The sequence below is a fragment of the Populus trichocarpa genome, chromosome 3, assembly GCF_000002775.5.
Source record: "Populus trichocarpa isolate Nisqually-1 chromosome 3, P.trichocarpa_v4.1, whole genome shotgun sequence".
NCBI classification, from domain to species: domain Eukaryota; kingdom Viridiplantae; phylum Streptophyta; class Magnoliopsida; order Malpighiales; family Salicaceae; genus Populus; species Populus trichocarpa.
In genome coordinates, this window is record NC_037287.2 from 19,070,571 (window position 1) to 19,088,991 (window position 18,421).

At 33.3% G+C, this 18,421-nt stretch overlaps 2 protein-coding genes and 1 long non-coding RNA gene across 3 annotated transcripts in view; all 3 read left to right on the plus strand.

Annotated features, from left to right (window-relative positions):
• The window catches only part of LOC127905073 (wall-associated receptor kinase-like 2), a 142,955-nt gene that overhangs the window by 84,423 nt on the left and 40,111 nt on the right, over positions 1 to 18,421 (plus strand). The window lies entirely within an intron of this gene.
• The window catches only part of LOC127905076 (uncharacterized), a 33,260-nt gene that overhangs the window by 2,239 nt on the left and 12,600 nt on the right, over positions 1 to 18,421 (plus strand). The gene's annotated exons all lie outside the window — the stretch shown is intronic.
• LOC127905072 (wall-associated receptor kinase-like 8) lies at positions 1,501 to 16,549 on the plus strand. The gene is made up of 4 exons (XM_052451336.1): positions 1,501 to 1,856; positions 6,624 to 7,151; positions 8,826 to 9,736; positions 16,200 to 16,549. Exons 1-4 carry the CDS (start codon positions 1,535 to 1,537, stop codon positions 16,461 to 16,463), a joined length of 2,025 nt encoding a protein of 674 aa, XP_052307296.1. The 5' UTR covers positions 1,501 to 1,534; the 3' UTR covers positions 16,464 to 16,549.

Sequence of the window (18,421 nt, forward strand, 5' to 3'; positions counted from 1 at the left end):
TAGGTGACTTTAAAGATAATTTGTTCAAAAGTAATTAACTACCGTAAGCAATTAGTATTGACCACCAGTAAACGTTGTGTGCTAAATGATACGAAAGAATAGTTTGATTATTGATTAATTTCTGATAGAAAGTTCATTCCAAGTACTTAATTATCTACTAGATAGTCCACATTATAAATAAAGTTATGGCCCTCAAGAAAGTGGCGACTTTTCTTCTCCTGTTTTATTCATAGAATCGTCTTCTGAACGTTGTCTTCTCCAGTTCAAGGAAGTTCAGGTGGTTCAAAGAGAACAGTTCCAATCATCTTCGTTCGTAATGGTAAGACAAAAGTCATCATCACTCCATTGAGAAACATTTTGGTAGTCAAGCTTGGAGGGTGGAAGGAAACATCCTAACTCTTAATTTTACAAATAATTGAGTTACAAGAATATGAGTGCATGGCTCCAAAGGCCACCGGTAAATAGAATTTCTTGTTGAATTTGTGAAAAATGATTTTGACACAGTTTACTGGTAGTACTCTTCTCTGTCACAATCAGTGATTTTTTTTCTTGAAATATAGTTAATCCTAGCTAGTTGAATAAAATAAAGATCATACCGCTCTCTCTCTCTCATTCTCTACTTCCATTATTGAGCTCAAATAAATGGTTTTGCAACAAATCTACTTTGACCAATTCAATGATCTCAATGATTAGTTTTTAAAAAACCAAAAATCAAGAAAAAAGACTTTTTGAGGAATTTTAGTTTTGATATTTGAAGATGTCCCAAAATATCAGCACTTATAGCAAGGCATAATTGTACAGAAATTCGTGGAAGCATTAGCATTGCTTTTCCATCTGCAATAGGAAACGAAAACGATTGCTTCATGAATAATTAAATGGTTGTCAGTTTTTGGCAACAAATCAACTTTGACCAATTCAATGATTTCAATAATGGCCAGGATTAGTTTTTTAAAAACCAAAAATCAAGAAAAAAGACTTTTTAAAGAATTTTAGTGGTAAGGATTTAGTGTTGAATAATTAATTAATCACTTTATTTTAATATTTTAAGATTTTTCTAGAAGTAGATATTTAAAATAATTATAAGTGCCAGATATATATCGTGTGATTGAAGTTTGCTTGGATTCTTCACATAAACTTCTGCAATATACAACTGATAGAATTTAAAAACATAAGAATTTAGCTTCCTTCTTTTTAAACAGACGGTCCATCTTAAATTTCTAGACATAATAATTGATTACGTAAGAAGAGTACTTCATTCGATCGTATGACCATCTAGAGAAACAAATCTAATTAACCTTCCGAATATCCATTAACATTTTTTTTAATCAAGCAAGAAAGATTAAAATAATATAATTAATGGAGATACTGGAATAAAAGTCATTATTAACTGATTATCATAAAAAATTACATTTAGTCAATGACGCATAAGCTTAGAAGCATGCAAATTTCTCCGGTGGCTATATAAAGACATCAAGCCTAGTACTATTGTTGAACACCAAACTCAAAGAAGAATAGAAGAAATAAAAATAACAGTATGCAGGTTGTGAAACTTGTCTCCCTTTTTTCTTTCTTGCTATTCATGCTGGTGTTTCAGCCAGCATCGGCGCGAGCACCGGCTGGTCTGGCAAAACCTAATTGTTCAGACCACTGTGGAAATATTAGCATTCCATACCCGTTCGGGATTGGAAAGGATTGCTACATGGCGGAATCTTTTGACGTTGAATGCAATGAAACTTCCAATCCTCCTAGAGCTTTTTTACGCAGCATCAAAATGGAGTTGGTGAATATTACATTAGAAAGAGGTGCAGTTGTCGAGGGTCCAGTGATATCCGTTGATTCTTCGGGCCGGCAAGAAGGTGTACCTGTGAATTTGGAAGGAACTCCTTTCACCCCATATTACAATTCTTCGGTCCAAATTCAAACCCTAGCTATTTTTTTATATTTTTATATTGTTTTTGTATTTTTGCATTTTGCAATTTTTTTTTATGATTTTCAAGATGTTTTGATACACAAAATTAAATAAAAAGGAAGAAAATAGCTAAAATGATTAAAATATTGAAAATACATATTTTTTGGATTTTTTAATTTTTTTCAAAATATATACAAAAATGAGGGTTAAATTGAGTTACAACATTGGGCATTGATATATATATATATATAGAACTAGAGTGCAATATTATAAAAGGCATGAAGAGATAAAAAAAAGCTATTTAAGGGATAAAGAGAAAGCGGGAAAAGAAAAGCTAATTTCAACATATTACTTTTCTTAGGAAAAAAAAACAAAAAAAGAGTTGGAATAAGTTGCTTTAGAAAAAAGAAACTTAATGATGAAAAAAAAGAAGAAGTCCATGGAAAATGCATCACAACTAGTAGATCATTAAAGCCCAGTTAGTAAATAATGGTCAACAATGTGTTAGATAAAAGTCTACATGGAGGAGTAATTATGAGGAAATTAGAATTGATCAATCTTGTTGCTATTCAATTTTTGATCCATGTTTTTTTATAAATTTTCAGAAAAAATAAAAAAAGGCAAAAAAACAATGAAAACCTCAAAAAATTGCATTTTGATATATATTTGCATCATTTTTAGCATTTTCAACGTCATCTCCGAAGAATTTAAATTTTTTAAGGTATTTAAAACACGTTTAACTTTTAACGCGTTAATTTTACAATCACTGATTTTTCTTGTTGAATCGACGTTGATATTGCTCATTTAAAAATATATATATATATTAAAATTGAAAAAAAAATTAAGGGATCAATGTGATTGTTGGCCAAGCCACACTTCTCCTGTAAATACCATGCTACAGTAAAAAAAAGAGGGAAAAACAAAAGGCACAGGCATGGAGGCGGAGAAAATTAACAAGGGGGGAACAGTAGAAAACAAAAGAAAAAACCTAATCCTAACGATTTTCTTCTTCCTTAGCCGCAGCCCCCTACTCTCTTAGGGGCGAAAACATTGAGCAGGCCGCCGCACCCCCCTCTACCAAAAACAGAGAACCCCACTGCACGCGCTAGCCGTCCCTCTCTTGCTCCAGCCGCTCCCTCTCTGAACCGAACCCTCCAATTACCAAAAGTAGGTGTCCCCCTTCCATTTTCCTTCTTGGCAGAGAGAACCAAAACGACTTTCCCCCTCTCTCAACCGGTCTTCACCATCAGCGGCAGCAGCGCCGCCCTCATTGTCAACCACAATAAAGCTCCCCCATCAGCAGCGTCTGTTCTCCTTCGGTCTCCTCAACTGTAGCGACCAAAACCGCCAGCCGCAGCAGCGCCGGGGCCACACTCTTTACCTTCTCCCTCCGGCACCACCCGACAGACCAAACAGCCCATGCTCCTGAACCAGCCGCCAGCTCGTGAAGACCGGCCATCCCCGTTCTCTTCTTCATCTCACCGCAGATTGGCCTTCACAGAAGCCAGCCATCGCCTCTAGCAGCGACACCCCTCTCGTCCGTTCCTCTTCCTTGCCGGCGACCTGAAACAGAGAAGAAAGCGAAGCCCAAACAGATATGTGGGAAGCAGATCTAAAAAACAACCGAGAAGGAAGGGGGGCAAAGCTTGTTGTTGCGTTGTGTTCTTTTTGCAGGTGACAGTAGTTGTCAATGCCGGTGCAGAAGGGGAAAGGAAGAAAAAGCTTCCCAGATCCGCCCATCTATTGGGTTGTGTCAGCGGCGGCGCGTGAACCCACGCGCCGCCACTGTTCCGGTGGTGCAGAAGGCCTTCCCTGCAATTCCAGATTGTTTTGGGGCTATTATTGTAAATTGGAAATTTGTGTAATGTAATTTTTGTTTAGTTGTTTTGAATTTGTATTTTTGAAGTGCGGATGGAAAGAAAAAAAAGAAAAAATATAGTAAAAGAGATGTGTGTGTGTTTGTATTTTTATTTATGTTATTTAATTATAAAAATAAAAAAAGACAAAAAGAATTAAATGTTTAATCTGAATATGGTTAAATATCTCAAGGACAAATAAAATTATGTTATATTTTTTATAAAAATATAAAAATATGTTTCTATATATATTCTGGGATTTAATAACTGATTTATTAAAGTCTGGAATTTGACTAATATTTTAAATTTTTAAATTATATTAAATCATAAAGCAGCTTATTTCAGGTATGGTGCGGTAGGGGTGCTAATATTTTTTCTAGCTACAACTAGTGACCAGTATATTTGGGTTTACTTTTAAAAAACTAATTAAGCAAACATAACAAAAAATTGCTATCGATACCGCTAATATTTATTTTTCTCTAAAGTGACAAAAGATTATAAATGACAAAAGGTTATAAATGATGAAATTGATGTTAGTGAAAAAACAAAACATAAGAGTTAACATAGCTTCCAAAAAAATCAAAAGATTATTTGTGTAAAATGGATGTCAGGATATGATTAAAGGAAAACTCTTTATTGTTAAATTGAGTGGGAGGGATTAATAGATAAAAAAAGATTTGTGTTGGTAACTGCCGGAAATGGTAAAAACAAGCTCGTAATTACCTGTGCCTTTTGTGAATAGCTGTGAAGATAACACTTCAAAACCATAGATGAAAACATTTCAAGAGTATTAGGCGTGAATTGATCACACTTTAAGAGTGAAAAAAATACTCTTCCAAATCAATAAATTGCAGGGAACTTTCTGGGTACAATACCTAAATAAAAGTCTCTTGTTGCCATCTGATTAAATATGAAATTAAGGCCTCTGCCGTTTGCCTAATTATCTACTAGATATTCCACATTATAAGTAACAAAAAGTTAATGGCCCTCAAGAAAGTGGCGACTTTTCTTCTCCTGTTTTATTCATAGAATCGTCTTCTGAACGTTGTCTTCTCCAGTTCAAGGAAGTTCAGGTGGTTCAAAGAGAACAGTTCCAATCATCTTTGTAATGGTAAGACAAAAGTCATCGTCACTCCATTGAGAAACATTTTGGTAGTCAAGCTTGGAGGGTGGAAGGAAACATCCTAACTCTTAATTTTACAAATAATTGAGTTACAAAAACATGAGTGCATGGCTCCAAAGGCTGCCGGTAAATAGAATTTCTTGTTGAATTTGTGAAAAATGATTTGGACACAGTGATTTTGTCTTGAAATATAGTTAATCCTAGCTAGTGGAATTAAATAAAGATCACACCGCTCTCTAGATCTTTTTCTCTACTTCCATTGTTGAGCTCTTGTCAGTTGTTTGCAACAAATCTACTTTGACCAATTCAATGATTTGAATAATGGCCAGGATTAGTTTTTAAAAAACCAAAAATCAAGAAAAGACTTTTTAAGGAATTTTTGTGGGAAGGATTTAGTGTTGAATAATTAGTTAATCACTTTATTTTAGCAATTTGATTCATGTAAATCAATGTAGCTGGTAGAAGATGTCCGTAAAAAATCTTATTTGGTAAATATACAGGCTTTCAAACGTCTACGAAAATATTTTATTAGAAGAGAAGGTAAAATGATATGATTATATTATTGACAAATTTCAACGTAGAAGTTACTACTCTTGGAAGCTGCTTGGAAAAGTTATTTGTTTTTTTACAAAAATTACTATAATCACTTTATAGAATGATTATAAAATCTATATCCCACCAACGACGTTTTAATTTGTATCCAAAATATTTTTACTAGCCCCCATGTATTTCATTGAAACTATTTCTGTTAGATCTTCTCCTATTTCCATTCATTAAATAAGATATGTTTCAAATCATATATAGGAAAATAATTAAAAATATTTTAAAAACCAACCTATACTTATATTAGAATAATCATTGCCATTAAAAACTTGTTAAAAACCAACCTATAAATACTTAAATATAGGAAATGGAGGATTTTATAATAATACTTTCCTCGATGTAAACAATCCACGAGTGCTTCTGGGTCGGAAATATGTCCTACTTGAGCACTTTTGACTTTAGCGTATGAATCATCTACGCCGTAAAGGCTACGCGGTAGAAGTGTTTAAGAAAAGACTACGATGTTGCTAGGTGGCTGTACACTCGTGACTCTTGCTTAGACTAAATTTTGCCGTAAGGGTTCGTTTTCTAATGAATCTTCCACATGAAGATTATTGGTCCATATAAAACAATTGTTTAAACCAATATTGGGTAACTACAGAAAGATTAAAATAATATAATTAATGGACATATTGGAATAAAAGTCATTATTGACTGATTATAGTAAGAAATTACATTTAGTCAATGACGCATAAGCTTAGAAGAAGCATGCAAAATTCTCCGGTGGCTGTATAAAGACATGATCAAACCTAGTATTGTTGAGCACCAAACTCAAAGAAGAATAGAAGAAATAAAAATAACAGTATGCAGGTTGTGAAACTTGTCTCCCTTTTTTCTTTCTTGCTATTAATGCTGGTGTTTCAGCCAGCATCGGCGCGAGCACCGGCTGGTCTGGCAAAACCTAATTGTTCGGACCACTGTGGAAATATTAGCATTCCATACCCGTTCGGGATTGGAAAGGATTGCTACATGGAGGAATCTTTTGACGTTGAATGCGATGAAACTTCCAATCCTCCTAGAGCTATTTTACGTAGCATCAAAATGGAGTTGGTGAATTTTACAATAGGAAGAGGTGCAGTTGTCAAGGGTCCAGTGATATCTCGATCCGTTGAATCTCTGGGCCGGCAAGAAGTTCTACCTTTGAATTTGGAAGGAACTCCTTTCACCCCATATTACAATTATTTCATTGCAGTGGGCTGCAATACTCGAGCCAGTTTGTGGACAAAAAATGGCTCGACCGAACATGTTGGATGCGACTCAATTTGCTCCAACGGTAGTTCCATTAGTAATATTCGGCTTGAAATTGGTGCATGCTCTGGTAAGGACTGTTGTCAAGATATGTACTGGCCTCCCTCACTTCAGGTTTTCAATTCAAGTTTCGAGTTAATAGAGAGTAAACAAGGAAGTTACGGGCGTATACTGGCCTTCCTAGCAGACACGGATTGGTTTGATTCCAAAATATGGAGTACCCAAGATATCAACAAATTGCCAAGTACTGTTCCTATGTTGCTTGGTTGGATACTAAATAATAATAGTTGGACATACAACGAAGATACCATGGATTGCTACGTAACGCGAATAAATAGTACGACAAATATGACAGCCGGACGTTGTTCTTGCTCAGAAGGTTATGAGGGCAACCCTTACCTTCAATGCAGAGGTAATTTTTCCCACACAAAAATATATTATCCCTTTTTCAGTTATTATAGTTGCTGTTAATTATTCTTGTTATGATTTATATTTCTTTTGATTGTATACATAGAAGTTGTAACAAACCATACTTAATAAATATTACTTGGAGCAGGCTAGAATTGATATAGTTTAATAATTAAAAAAAATAAAATTAAAATCATGTTATTGTGAATAATTTTTTTTAAATCAACAAGTTTTTATCGAATTATAGATAAATTTAGATTTTTAATTAAATAATATCAAGTTATGATCAAATATAACTCAAGCGGAGCTCTTCATTAACTGTAACTCAAGTCTACTTGTTGGACGGATACAGTTTAATAACCATGCTGAGAACTAAGGAGAACACAAATATTTATGGAGTGAACACATAACTGAACCATATAAAGTTTAGCGAAAATTTGTTGTCCGCAAAACTGAAAAATAATTGTTTCATATGATACAATTAAATTATAACATTGGGATTAATTAATTTTAAGGAAAGTAGTTTTATAGGAAAATAGTTTCATATGTCTTTAGATTTGTATTATCCGAATATATAGAAAATACTTCCAATGAGTTCCTATATCTATATGCATGTATTTAATATATATTACATCTATTATATATTTTTTCTATATGCATATTATTTGTTCGTGATATTTTTTTTCTATATGCATATCTATGAATTGATTCATTTCTGTTGGTTTCTTTATATATTAGACATTGATGAATGTGAAGACCGAAACAGTACTTGCCATGGATTGATGACAAGATGTGTGAATACAAAAGGGTCCTACAAATGCGAACTTCATCCTTTATGGTTTACTATTCTAGGCATGTATCTCTTCTCTCTTATTGTTTTTATATTATTTTATACTTTACGCTTTTAAAATAAAGAAAACTCTAAGCAGACAAATTTATACATTAAAAAAATATAAAGGGCCGGAAATTGCAATTTAATTTTTATATTTTTTAATGCAATTATACGTTAATTAATGCTTTCTGAGAATATCATAAATAATTCAATGAGTATTGACTATTTACAGATACAAATATTTTTTTAATATGTTACTAGTACAATTTCAAAACCTAGTGTTTCACTCTTACATTTGATTTTTCACTCTCTTCCTCTCTCTCTGTGCTCTCTCTTCTTGGCTTAATTGTACAACAATGGAGAAAATCTGGACAAACTCCCACGTCTATTTGATATCATAAAGCTCAAAGTGTGTAATTTTCTATCCTTTTTTTTTGTTATGTTTAAAATTGTTATGATTATGACATATGAATTGTTTATTTATCAATGTATTTAATTAACAAGCTCCACCTTGAACACGCAAATTACCAAGGTAACCATATAGTAAATTAGCAAGTAAATTCAATTAATTTGGGCATTTCAACCGGCCTCACACTATCAGTTTTTGGTCCCATGTGATTCCTTTGTCCACTTAGCTTTGTACATGTGGAACTTTAGGTTAACAACAGAAAAGCTTAAGCTATACGGATATAAGTGGAATATTGATGAATTTATATGAGTAAAAATGAAGTTTACCCTTTTGTAATTAATTTGAGGATGGTAAATCAACTTTATTTTCCAGCAAGACTGAAAACCTATAATATTACAAGCTATTCACAAATCTTGCTATATGTAACAATCATACAGTTATCGGTCTGGCCCTTGGAGTACTGTTCTTGCTCATTGGTGCTTGGTGGATGTCCAAACTTATCAAACGAAGGAAGTGCATTCAGTTGAAGAAGAAGTTTTTCAAACGGAATGGTGGTCTCTTATTGCAGCAACAATTATCCTCAAGTGATGGTAGTGTTCATAAGACAAAAATATGCAGTTCAAATGAGTTGGAAAAGGCGACCGATTTTTTTAATGAGAACAGAATACTTGGTCATGGCGGCCAGGGAACCGTTTACAAGGGAATGTTAGCTGATGGGAGTATTGTTGCAGTTAAGAAGTCTACAATAGTGGATGAAGAAAAACTAGAAGAATTCATCAACGAGGTTGTCATTCTTTCACAAATCAGTCACAGAAATGTGGTTAGGCTACTTGGATGTTGCCTGGAGACTGATGTTCCTCTGCTAGTCTATGAATTCATTCCCAACGGAACTCTTTCCCAATATCTCCATGAGCAAAACGAGGACTTTACGTTATCATGGGAATCGCGGTTACGAATCGCCTCGGAAGCTGCAGGTGCGATATCCTACCTTCACTCGACAGCATCTATCCCGATTTATCACCGAGACATTAAGTCCACAAACATACTCTTAGATGAGAAATATAGAGCAAAAGTTTCAGATTTCGGAACTTCAAGATCAGTTTCCATTGATCAAACTCATCTGACCACCAAGGTGCAAGGTACCTTTGGTTACTTAGATCCAGAATATTTTCGAACCAGTCAATTAACAGAGAAGAGTGATGTTTATAGTTTTGGAGTAGTTCTCGTGGAGCTCTTAAGTGGGAAAAAAACAATTTTCTTAACCCATTCACTGGAAACCATGAGCTTAGTCGAACATTTCATTGATTTGATGGAAGATGGTAGACTCTTTGATATCATTGATGCTCAGGTTAAGGGGGATTGCACTGAAGAGGAAGCCATAGTTATAGCGAATCTTGCAAAGAGATGTCTGGATTTGAATGGAAGAAACCGGCCAACAATGAGAGAAGTTGCAATGGAATTGGAGGGGATTCTATTATCACGAAAGGGTATCAATGTTCAACAAATTGTTGAAGTGGATAGTTCATTTAGGTCGATTTCCTGCAGCAGTTTTGAGATTGGTATAGATCTACCATTAGATTGCAAACCGTCGACTTCTTCTGAAACATGGTGAGCGATTAAGAAAATATATCACAAATCATATGTTTCTTTTATGACTGTTAGGAGCGATTCTGATTGAATAAAAACTTATATTTGTATTGCGGTCCTTGTGTTTTAGCACATGTTCTTAGTCTTTCATGTTAAGAACTTAATAAATTAAAAATCCTTCGCCTTGATTATAAGAGAGTTTATTTGATCAATTGGTAACTTGAGCCATGTCTCTATCTTGAGGAATCAAAGCCATCATCAGCTAGCAAGGACTTCATTTGAGAAGTATTTAGCCTCTCGAATTCTCTGGTGTGAACATGCTGATGAGACTCTGCAGATGAATTAGGCTTAAATTCTGATAGCTGGGGATGCTGATTGTTTATAGATTTGATTTACTATTTGTCTGTGATTAAGGCAATATCGATTGAGCTTTTGTGCAAACACAGCTACGAAGCTTAACAACATTGATCATGATCAACCAGGGCAGCAACTACGAACATAAAATTGTAAAGAACACAGGGAGAGCAAAAACAGAGGAGGGTGCAGAGCAAAGTACAACATGGACAGCAGAATCAACATAGACACGGCAAGAGCATGGACAAACCACCACCAGCAGCAGCAGCAGAGGTTAAGCAACCAAAATAATTAATCATTATGATCAGATAATAAAAGCAGTGAATTGTAAACTATTACAAGGATTACTAATAAAAATGTATGCGTGTTTAGTGAATGATAGATAATTAAATGACTAAGTAGCAAAATAAGAGCAAGAAAAGCCAAATAATTAAATAGAAAAGTAAGGCAAAATAATTTATTGTATACATTTATCTTTTAAAAAAACCTGATGATAAGGGAAAAAAAACTCAAATTTACAGATCACAAGAGTTAATTTATTGTATGTTCAACTGAGCTACACAAAGCTCAATTTTAAATCCCATTCCACTTTTTTTTCTCTCCAGGATTTGAACCTAAATCCTCCAAATAAAAATCTCAAATAGTTTGAACCACAAACTTCATGTCTCAAGAAATGTAAATATTTCCTACTCGCGCACTCTGTGACTTTAGCATATGAATCATCTTGACGCAAGGGCTACGTGGTGCCTTGGATGCGTATGTGGAAAGAGTTAATAAGAGACTACGATGTTGCTAGTTGGCTGTACACATGATTCTTGCTTAAAGGAATTATTAAGGTAAAATAGTATTACGTATGATGGATAATATTATTTTAAGAATAGAATATATTCTCCACTTCTATAATCTTGATTAGTTTTTATTAGACAGCAGAAATTTAGTGAATTGAAGAAAAAAAATTCCATATAATTCTATGAATTAAATGTCTTCTCTTCTCTTTTTTTGAAGATTCAGACCTAAAAAGTACTAGCAGAAACTTAGGTTTAAACTGCCTAATTAATTACATAAAATACTTGAATTCGAATTTTAAAGATATATTGAAGCTGGGCCTCTGCAGTTTGGTTAATTTATTAAATCTTCGGCTCGCCCTGATTGCAGGTTGGATTATTACTTTTTAAAAAATAAAATTAAATAATTATTAAATTATAGTTTGTGCACTATTGACAAATTCAACGTAGAAGTTACTATTCGTTACTATTCTTGGAAGCTGCTTGGAAATTAAGTTATATGTTTATTTTTACAAAAATTACAATAATCACTTTATAGAATGACTATAAAATCTATATTCCACCGAACGCGTTTTAATTTGTATCCAAAATATTCTTAATATTTAAAGTTTTTTCTAGAAGTGAATATTTAAAAAAAATATAAATACCCATTTTTTATAAGCGCCGGATATTGTGATTGAAACTATATGGTGTTTTCATTGAAACTATTTCTGTTAGATCTTCTCCTATTTCCATTCATTAAATTAATAAGATATGTTTCAAATCATATATAGGAAAATAATAAAAAACTTGTTAAAAACCAACCTATAAATACTTAAATATAGGAAATGGAGGATTTTATAATAATACTTTCCTCGATATAAAAATCCACAAGTGCTTCAGGCCGGTCGGGAATATGTCCTGGTGGTGTTGATGTATTACAAATTTAGAAAACCATAAATTGTAAATATGTCGTCCTCCTTGAGCATTTGTGACTTTAGCGTGTGAATCATCTTCGCCGTAAGGGCTACGCGGTATAAGTGTTTAAGAAAAGACTACGATGTTGCTACGATGTTGCAATAAGTAAACATCTTCCACATGAATCTTCTGTAAGGGTTCGTTTTCTAATGAATCTTCCACATGAAGATTATTGGTCCGTATAAAACAATTGCTTAAACCAATATATTGAGTCTAGTGATGGAATGGATAAACCCTTCATGTGTCACGTATATATCCAATTATCATATATATACCCATTATGGAAGCCATAATAATTAAGATACGACGGTTTTCGAAGTAGGCAGAGCAATAGAAAACAGAGGATTGAGGGTTTTTAGATATCAAACTATAGAAAAGAACCCACTAACTCAAGTTCTTCAATAAATCACACCTTTATATGTAGATTAAAATATAAAAATGATAGAATTTAAATTAGAATATTATTTTCTTTTAGTTAATTCCTCATCAGGACTTACTATCTCATTTGCGTGCTACTTTAGTCTACGAACTTTCTTAATTATTTCCACAAAGGGTGGACCAGCCTTAAATAGTCTATGCACGTTTTTAAATATTATTAAAGTTTTCTAGTTTTTTTTAAATAAAGAGTTGTCATGACTTTTAGCAAGAAGACTTAGATAAAAAAAAAAAATTAAATATTTTATGTGTTTCTCTATTATTCTTATTTTTTAAAAAGTTTTGATTTATAAGAAACTTTATTATCATTCACTTTCCTCAATTGTCAGTCTTTTTATGTTAAAAATAAGATTTATAACTAAAAATAAAAAGATAAAATAACTAAAAAAAAGTATCTTAAATTGCTAGACATAATAATTGATTATGTAAGAGTAGTACTACTTCATTCGATCGTATAACGATCTAGCTAGAGAAACAAATCTAATTAACCTTCCAAATATCCATTAACATTTTTTTAATCAAGCAAGAAAGAAATAATATAATTAATGGACATATTGGAATAAAAGTCATTATTGACTGATTATAATAAGAAATTACATTTAGTCAACGACGCCTAAGCTTAGAAGAAGCATGCAAAGTTCTCCGGTGGCTATATAAAGACATCAAGCCTAGTATTGTCGAACACCAAACTCAAAGAAGAACAGAAGAAATAAAAATAACAGTATGCAGGTTCTGAAACTTGTCTCCCTTTTTTCTTTCTTGCTATTAATGCTGATGTTTCAGCCAGCATCGGCGCGAGCACCGGCTGGTCTGGCAAAACCTAATTGTTCGGACCACTGTGGAAATATTAGCATTCCATACCCGTTCGGGATTGGAAAGGATTGCTACATGGCGGAATCTTTTGACGTTGAATGCAATGAGACTTCCAATCCTCCTAGAGCTTTTTTACGTAGCATCAAAATGGAGTTGGTGAATATTACATTAGAGAGAGGTGCAGTTGTCAAGGGTCCAGTGATATCCGTTGAATCTCTGGGCCGGCAAGAAGTTCTACCTTTGAATTTGGAAGGAACTCCTTTCACCCCATATTACAATTATTTCATTGCAGTGGGCTGCAATACTCGAGCCAGTTTGTGGACAAAAAATGGCTCGACCGAACATGTTGGATGCGACTCAATTTGCTCCAACGGTAGTTCCAATAGTAATATTCGGCTTGAAAATGGTGCATGCTCTGGTAAGGACTGTTGTCAAGATATGGACTGGCCTCGCTCACTTCAGGTTTTCAATTCAACTTTCGAGTTAATAGAGGGTAAACAAGGAAGTGACGGGCGTAAAGTACTAGCCTTCCTAGCAGACGTGGACTGGTTTTATTCCAAAACATGGAGTCCCCAAGAAATCAACAAATTGCCAAGTACTGTTCCTATGTCGCTTGCTTGGATGCTAAATAACAATAGTTGGACATACAACAAAGATACCATGGATAATTGCTACGTAAGGCAAATAAATAGTACGACAAATATGACAGACAGACGTTGTTCTTGCTCAGAAGGTTACGAGGGCAACCCTTACCTTCAATGCAGAGGTAATTTTTCCCACACAAAAATATATTATCCCTTTTTCAGTTATTATAGTTGCTGTTAATTATTCTTGTTATGATTTATTTTTCTTTTGATTGTATACATATATAGAAGTTGTAACAAACCATACTTAATAAATATTACTTGGAGCAGGCTAGAATTGATATGGTTTAATAATTAAAAAAAATAAAATTAAAATCATGTTATTGTGAATAATTTTTTAAAAATCAACAAGTTTTTATCGAATTATAGATATATTTTTTTCTATATGCATATCTATGAATTGATTCATTTCAGTTGGTTTCTTTATATATTAGACATTGATGAATGTGAAGACCGAAACAGTACTTGCCATGGATTGACAAGATGTGTGAATACAAAAGGGTCCTACAAATGCGAACTTCATCCTTTATGGTTTCCTGTTCTAGGCATGTATCTCTTCTCTCTTATTGTTTTTATATTATTTTATACTCTACGCTTTTAAAATAAAGAAAACTCTAAGCAGACAAATTTATACATTAAAAAAATATAAAGGGCCGGAAATTGCAATTTAATTTTTATATTTTTTAATGCAATTATAGTACGTTAATTAATGCTTGCTGAGAATATCATAAATAATTCAATGAGTATTGACCATTTACAGATACAAATATTTTTTTAATGTTTCACTCTTACATTTGATTTTTCACTCTCTTCCTCTCTCTTTGTGCTCTCTCTTCTTGGCTTAATTGTATCTATAAAGCTATAGCATTTTCCTTCAAACCACGCAAAGCGTGTAATTCTCTATCTTCTTTTTTTTTGTTATGTTTAAAATTGTTATGATTATGACATATGAATTGTTTATTTATCAATGTATTTAATTAACAAGCTCCACCTTGAACACGCAAATTACCAAGGTAACCATATAGTAAATTAGCAAGTAAATTCAATTAATTTTGGGCATTTCAACCCTCACACTATCAGTTTTTGGTCCCATGTGATTCCTTTGTCCACTTAGCTTCGTACATGTGGAACTTTAGGTTAACAACAGAAAAACTTAAGCTATACGGATATAAGTGGAATATTGATGAATTTATATGAGTAAAAATGAAGTTTACCCTTTTGTAATTAATTTGAGGATGGTAAATCAACTTTATTTTCCAGCAAGACTGAAAACCTATAATATTACAAGCTATTCACAAATCTTGCTATATGTAACAATCATACAGTTATCGGTCTGGCCCTTGGAGTACTGTTCTTGCTCATTGGTGCTTGGTGGATGTACAAACTTTTCAAAAGAAGGAAGAGCATTCAGTTGAAGAAGAAGTTTTTCAAACGGAATGGTGGTCTCTTATTGCAGCAACAATTATCCTCAAGTGATGGTAGTGTTCAAAAGACAAAGATATTCAGTTCAAATGAGTTGGAAAAGGCGACTGATTATTTTAATGAGAACAGAATACTTGGTCATGGCGGCCAGGGAACCGTTTACAAGGGAATGTTAGCTGATGGGAGTATTGTTGCAGTTAAGAAGTCTACAATAGTGGATGAAGAAAAACTAGAAGAATTCATCAACGAGGTTGTCATTCTTTCACAAATCAGTCACAGAAATGTGGTTAGGCTACTTGGATGTTGCTTGGAGACTGATGTTCCTCTGCTAGTCTATGAATTCATTCCCAATGGAACTCTTTCCCAGTATCTCCATGAGCAAAACGAGGACTTTACGTTATCATGGGAATCGCGGTTACGAATCGCCTCGGAAGCTGCAGGTGCGATATCCTATCTTCACTCGACAGCATCTATCCCGATTTATCACCGAGACATTAAGTCCACAAACATACTCTTAGATGAGAAATATAGAGCAAAAGTTTCAGATTTCGGAACGTCAAGATCAGTTTCCATCGATCAAACTCATCTGACCACCAAGGTGCAAGGTACGTTTGGTTACTTAGATCCAGAGTATTTTCGAACCAGTCAATTAACAGAGAAGAGTGATGTTTATAGTTTTGGAGTAGTTCTCGTGGAGCTCTTAAGTGGGAAAAAAACAATTTTCTTAACCCATTCACTGGAAACCATGAGCTTAGTCAAACATTTCATTGATTTGATGGAAGATGGTAGACTCTTTGGTATCATTGATGCTCAGGTTAAGGGGGATTGCACTGAAGAGGAAGCCATAGTTATAGCGAATCTTGCAAAGAGATGTCTGGATTTGAATGGAAGAAACCGACCAACAATGAGAGAAGTTGCAATGGAATTGGAGGGGATTCTATTATCACGTAACGGTATCAATATTCAACAAATTGGTGAAGTGGATAATTCATCGAGGTCGATTTCCTGCAGCAGTTTCGAGATTGGTATAGATCTACCATTAGATTGCAAACCGTCGATTTCTTCTGAAACATGGTGAGCGATTAAGAAAATATATCACAAATCATATGTTTCTTTTTTGTTTTAAGACTTTTCTGATGGAATAAAAACTTATATTTGTATTGTGGTCCTTGTGTTTTAGCACATGTTCTTAGTCTTTCATGTTAAGAACTAATAAATTAAAAATCCTTCGCGTTGATTATAAGAGAGTTTCTTTGATACATTGGTAACTTGAGCCATGTCTCTATCTTGAAGAATCAAAGCCATCATCAGTTAGCAAAGACTTCATTTCAGAAGTATTTAGCCTCTCGAATCCTCTGGTGTGAGCATGCTGATGAGACTCTGCAGATGAATTGGGCTTAAATTCTGATAGCAGGGGATGCTGATTGTTTTTAGATTTGATTTACTATTTGATTTATTTAGTATGTACTAAAGTAATACTAAAGCCTAAGAATGATTAAGCCATCAATAACAGACCAAAAAAAAAAACAACACTGATCAAGATCAACCAGGGCAGCAACTACGAACATAAAGTTGTTGAGAATACAGGGAGAGCAAAAACAGAGGAGGGAGCAAAGTACAACATGGAGCAGCAGAATCAACGTAGACACTAGCAGCAGCTGCAGCAGCAGAGGCTAAGCAACCAAAATAATTAACCAGGGCAGCAACTACGAACATAAAGTTGTAAAGAATACTGGGAGAGCGTAAACAGAGGAGGGTGCGGTGCAGAGCAAAGTACAAGATGGAGCAGCAGAATCAACATAGACACGGCAAGAGCATGGACTAACCACCACCACCACCACCACCACCAACAAAGGTTAAGTGATCAGATAGTAAAAGCAGTGAATGATAGACCATTACAGGGATTACTAATAAAAGTGTATGCGTGTTTAGTGATTGATAGATAATAAAATGATTAAGTAGCAAAGAAAGAGCAAGAAAATTAAAAGCCAAATAATTAAATAGCAAAGTAAGAGGCAAAATAATTTATTGTATAGATTTATCTCTAAAAAAAAAACCTGATGATAAGGGGGAAAAAAGTTCAACTGTTTTACTGTTTTAGACATTAAGCCGCGACATCATTGTTACATCAAGTTTGATATGACACTGTAAACCTCAACTATTAGCAGCGTTATCTTTTTCAAAGATTGTTTTTTAAGATATATTTTTTAAATAAATTATAATAATTTTTTTTTTATTTTTAACATTAACACATCAAAATAATAAAAAATATTAATTTAAAACTAAAAACATTCAATTTATTTTAAAAATATTCACACTCCAAGTTATGACTTTCAAATGCTGTTGATTATTCTTTTCAAAATTTATTTAGGAAATGAACATGTGCTCTGCTGCGAGTCCACTCATAAATTATATTTATTTTATTTTATTATTTTTAATTAAAATTTAAATAAATCAAAATTATTTTTTAAATAAACTTAAAGAATTACAATATGTAGTGGTAAAGTTATATTAAAAACAATTAGAGAAGAGTGAAATGTATATTTTATTACATGCCATAAACTTAAAGATTATTAAATCTATATCACCAATAGTTTTTTTTATAAAAATATGATATGTATTGGAGTGGAGAAAAAGTTCATTTTTTACTGCACACTATAACTCTAAGTGGTTAATTAAATATTTCAGCAAACCATGAAATAAAGATATTTATATATTCTCAATAATAACTTATAAAAAAATAGATTCTATCTATTTCATCTATCTTTTCCATATTTATATGCAATTGATAGATTTTCCAAATTATTAATATTAAAAAAAAGCATTGAATGGGCATGGTTTGATGCATGTCAACCACTTAAACAATATTTTTTTTTTATCTTACGTACATGATATATATAACTTTACCAATATATGTATTTATTTGTTGTTTTAGAATCAAGTCATGTTTTTTTTAACCTAAATCCTCCAAAAACAAATCTCAAATAGTTTGAACCCCTTCCTCTCCAGTCAAATACGGCAGTTGTTCATCACAAT

Bases quoted from the DNA above. Each gene is read 5' to 3' on its own strand.
- LOC127905072 (XM_052451336.1), top strand. From the start codon at position 1,535: ATGCAGGTTGTGAAACTTGTCTCCCTTTTTTCTTTCTTGCTATTCATG. The intron at 1,857-6,623 runs GTGTACCTGTGA...GCCGGCAAGAAG, and splicing joins TTCTTCGGGCCGGCAAGAAG to TTCTACCTTTGAATTTGGAA. The intron at 9,737-16,199 runs GTTAAGGGGGAT...ATTGATGCTCAG, and splicing joins TTGATATCATTGATGCTCAG to GTTAAGGGGGATTGCACTGA.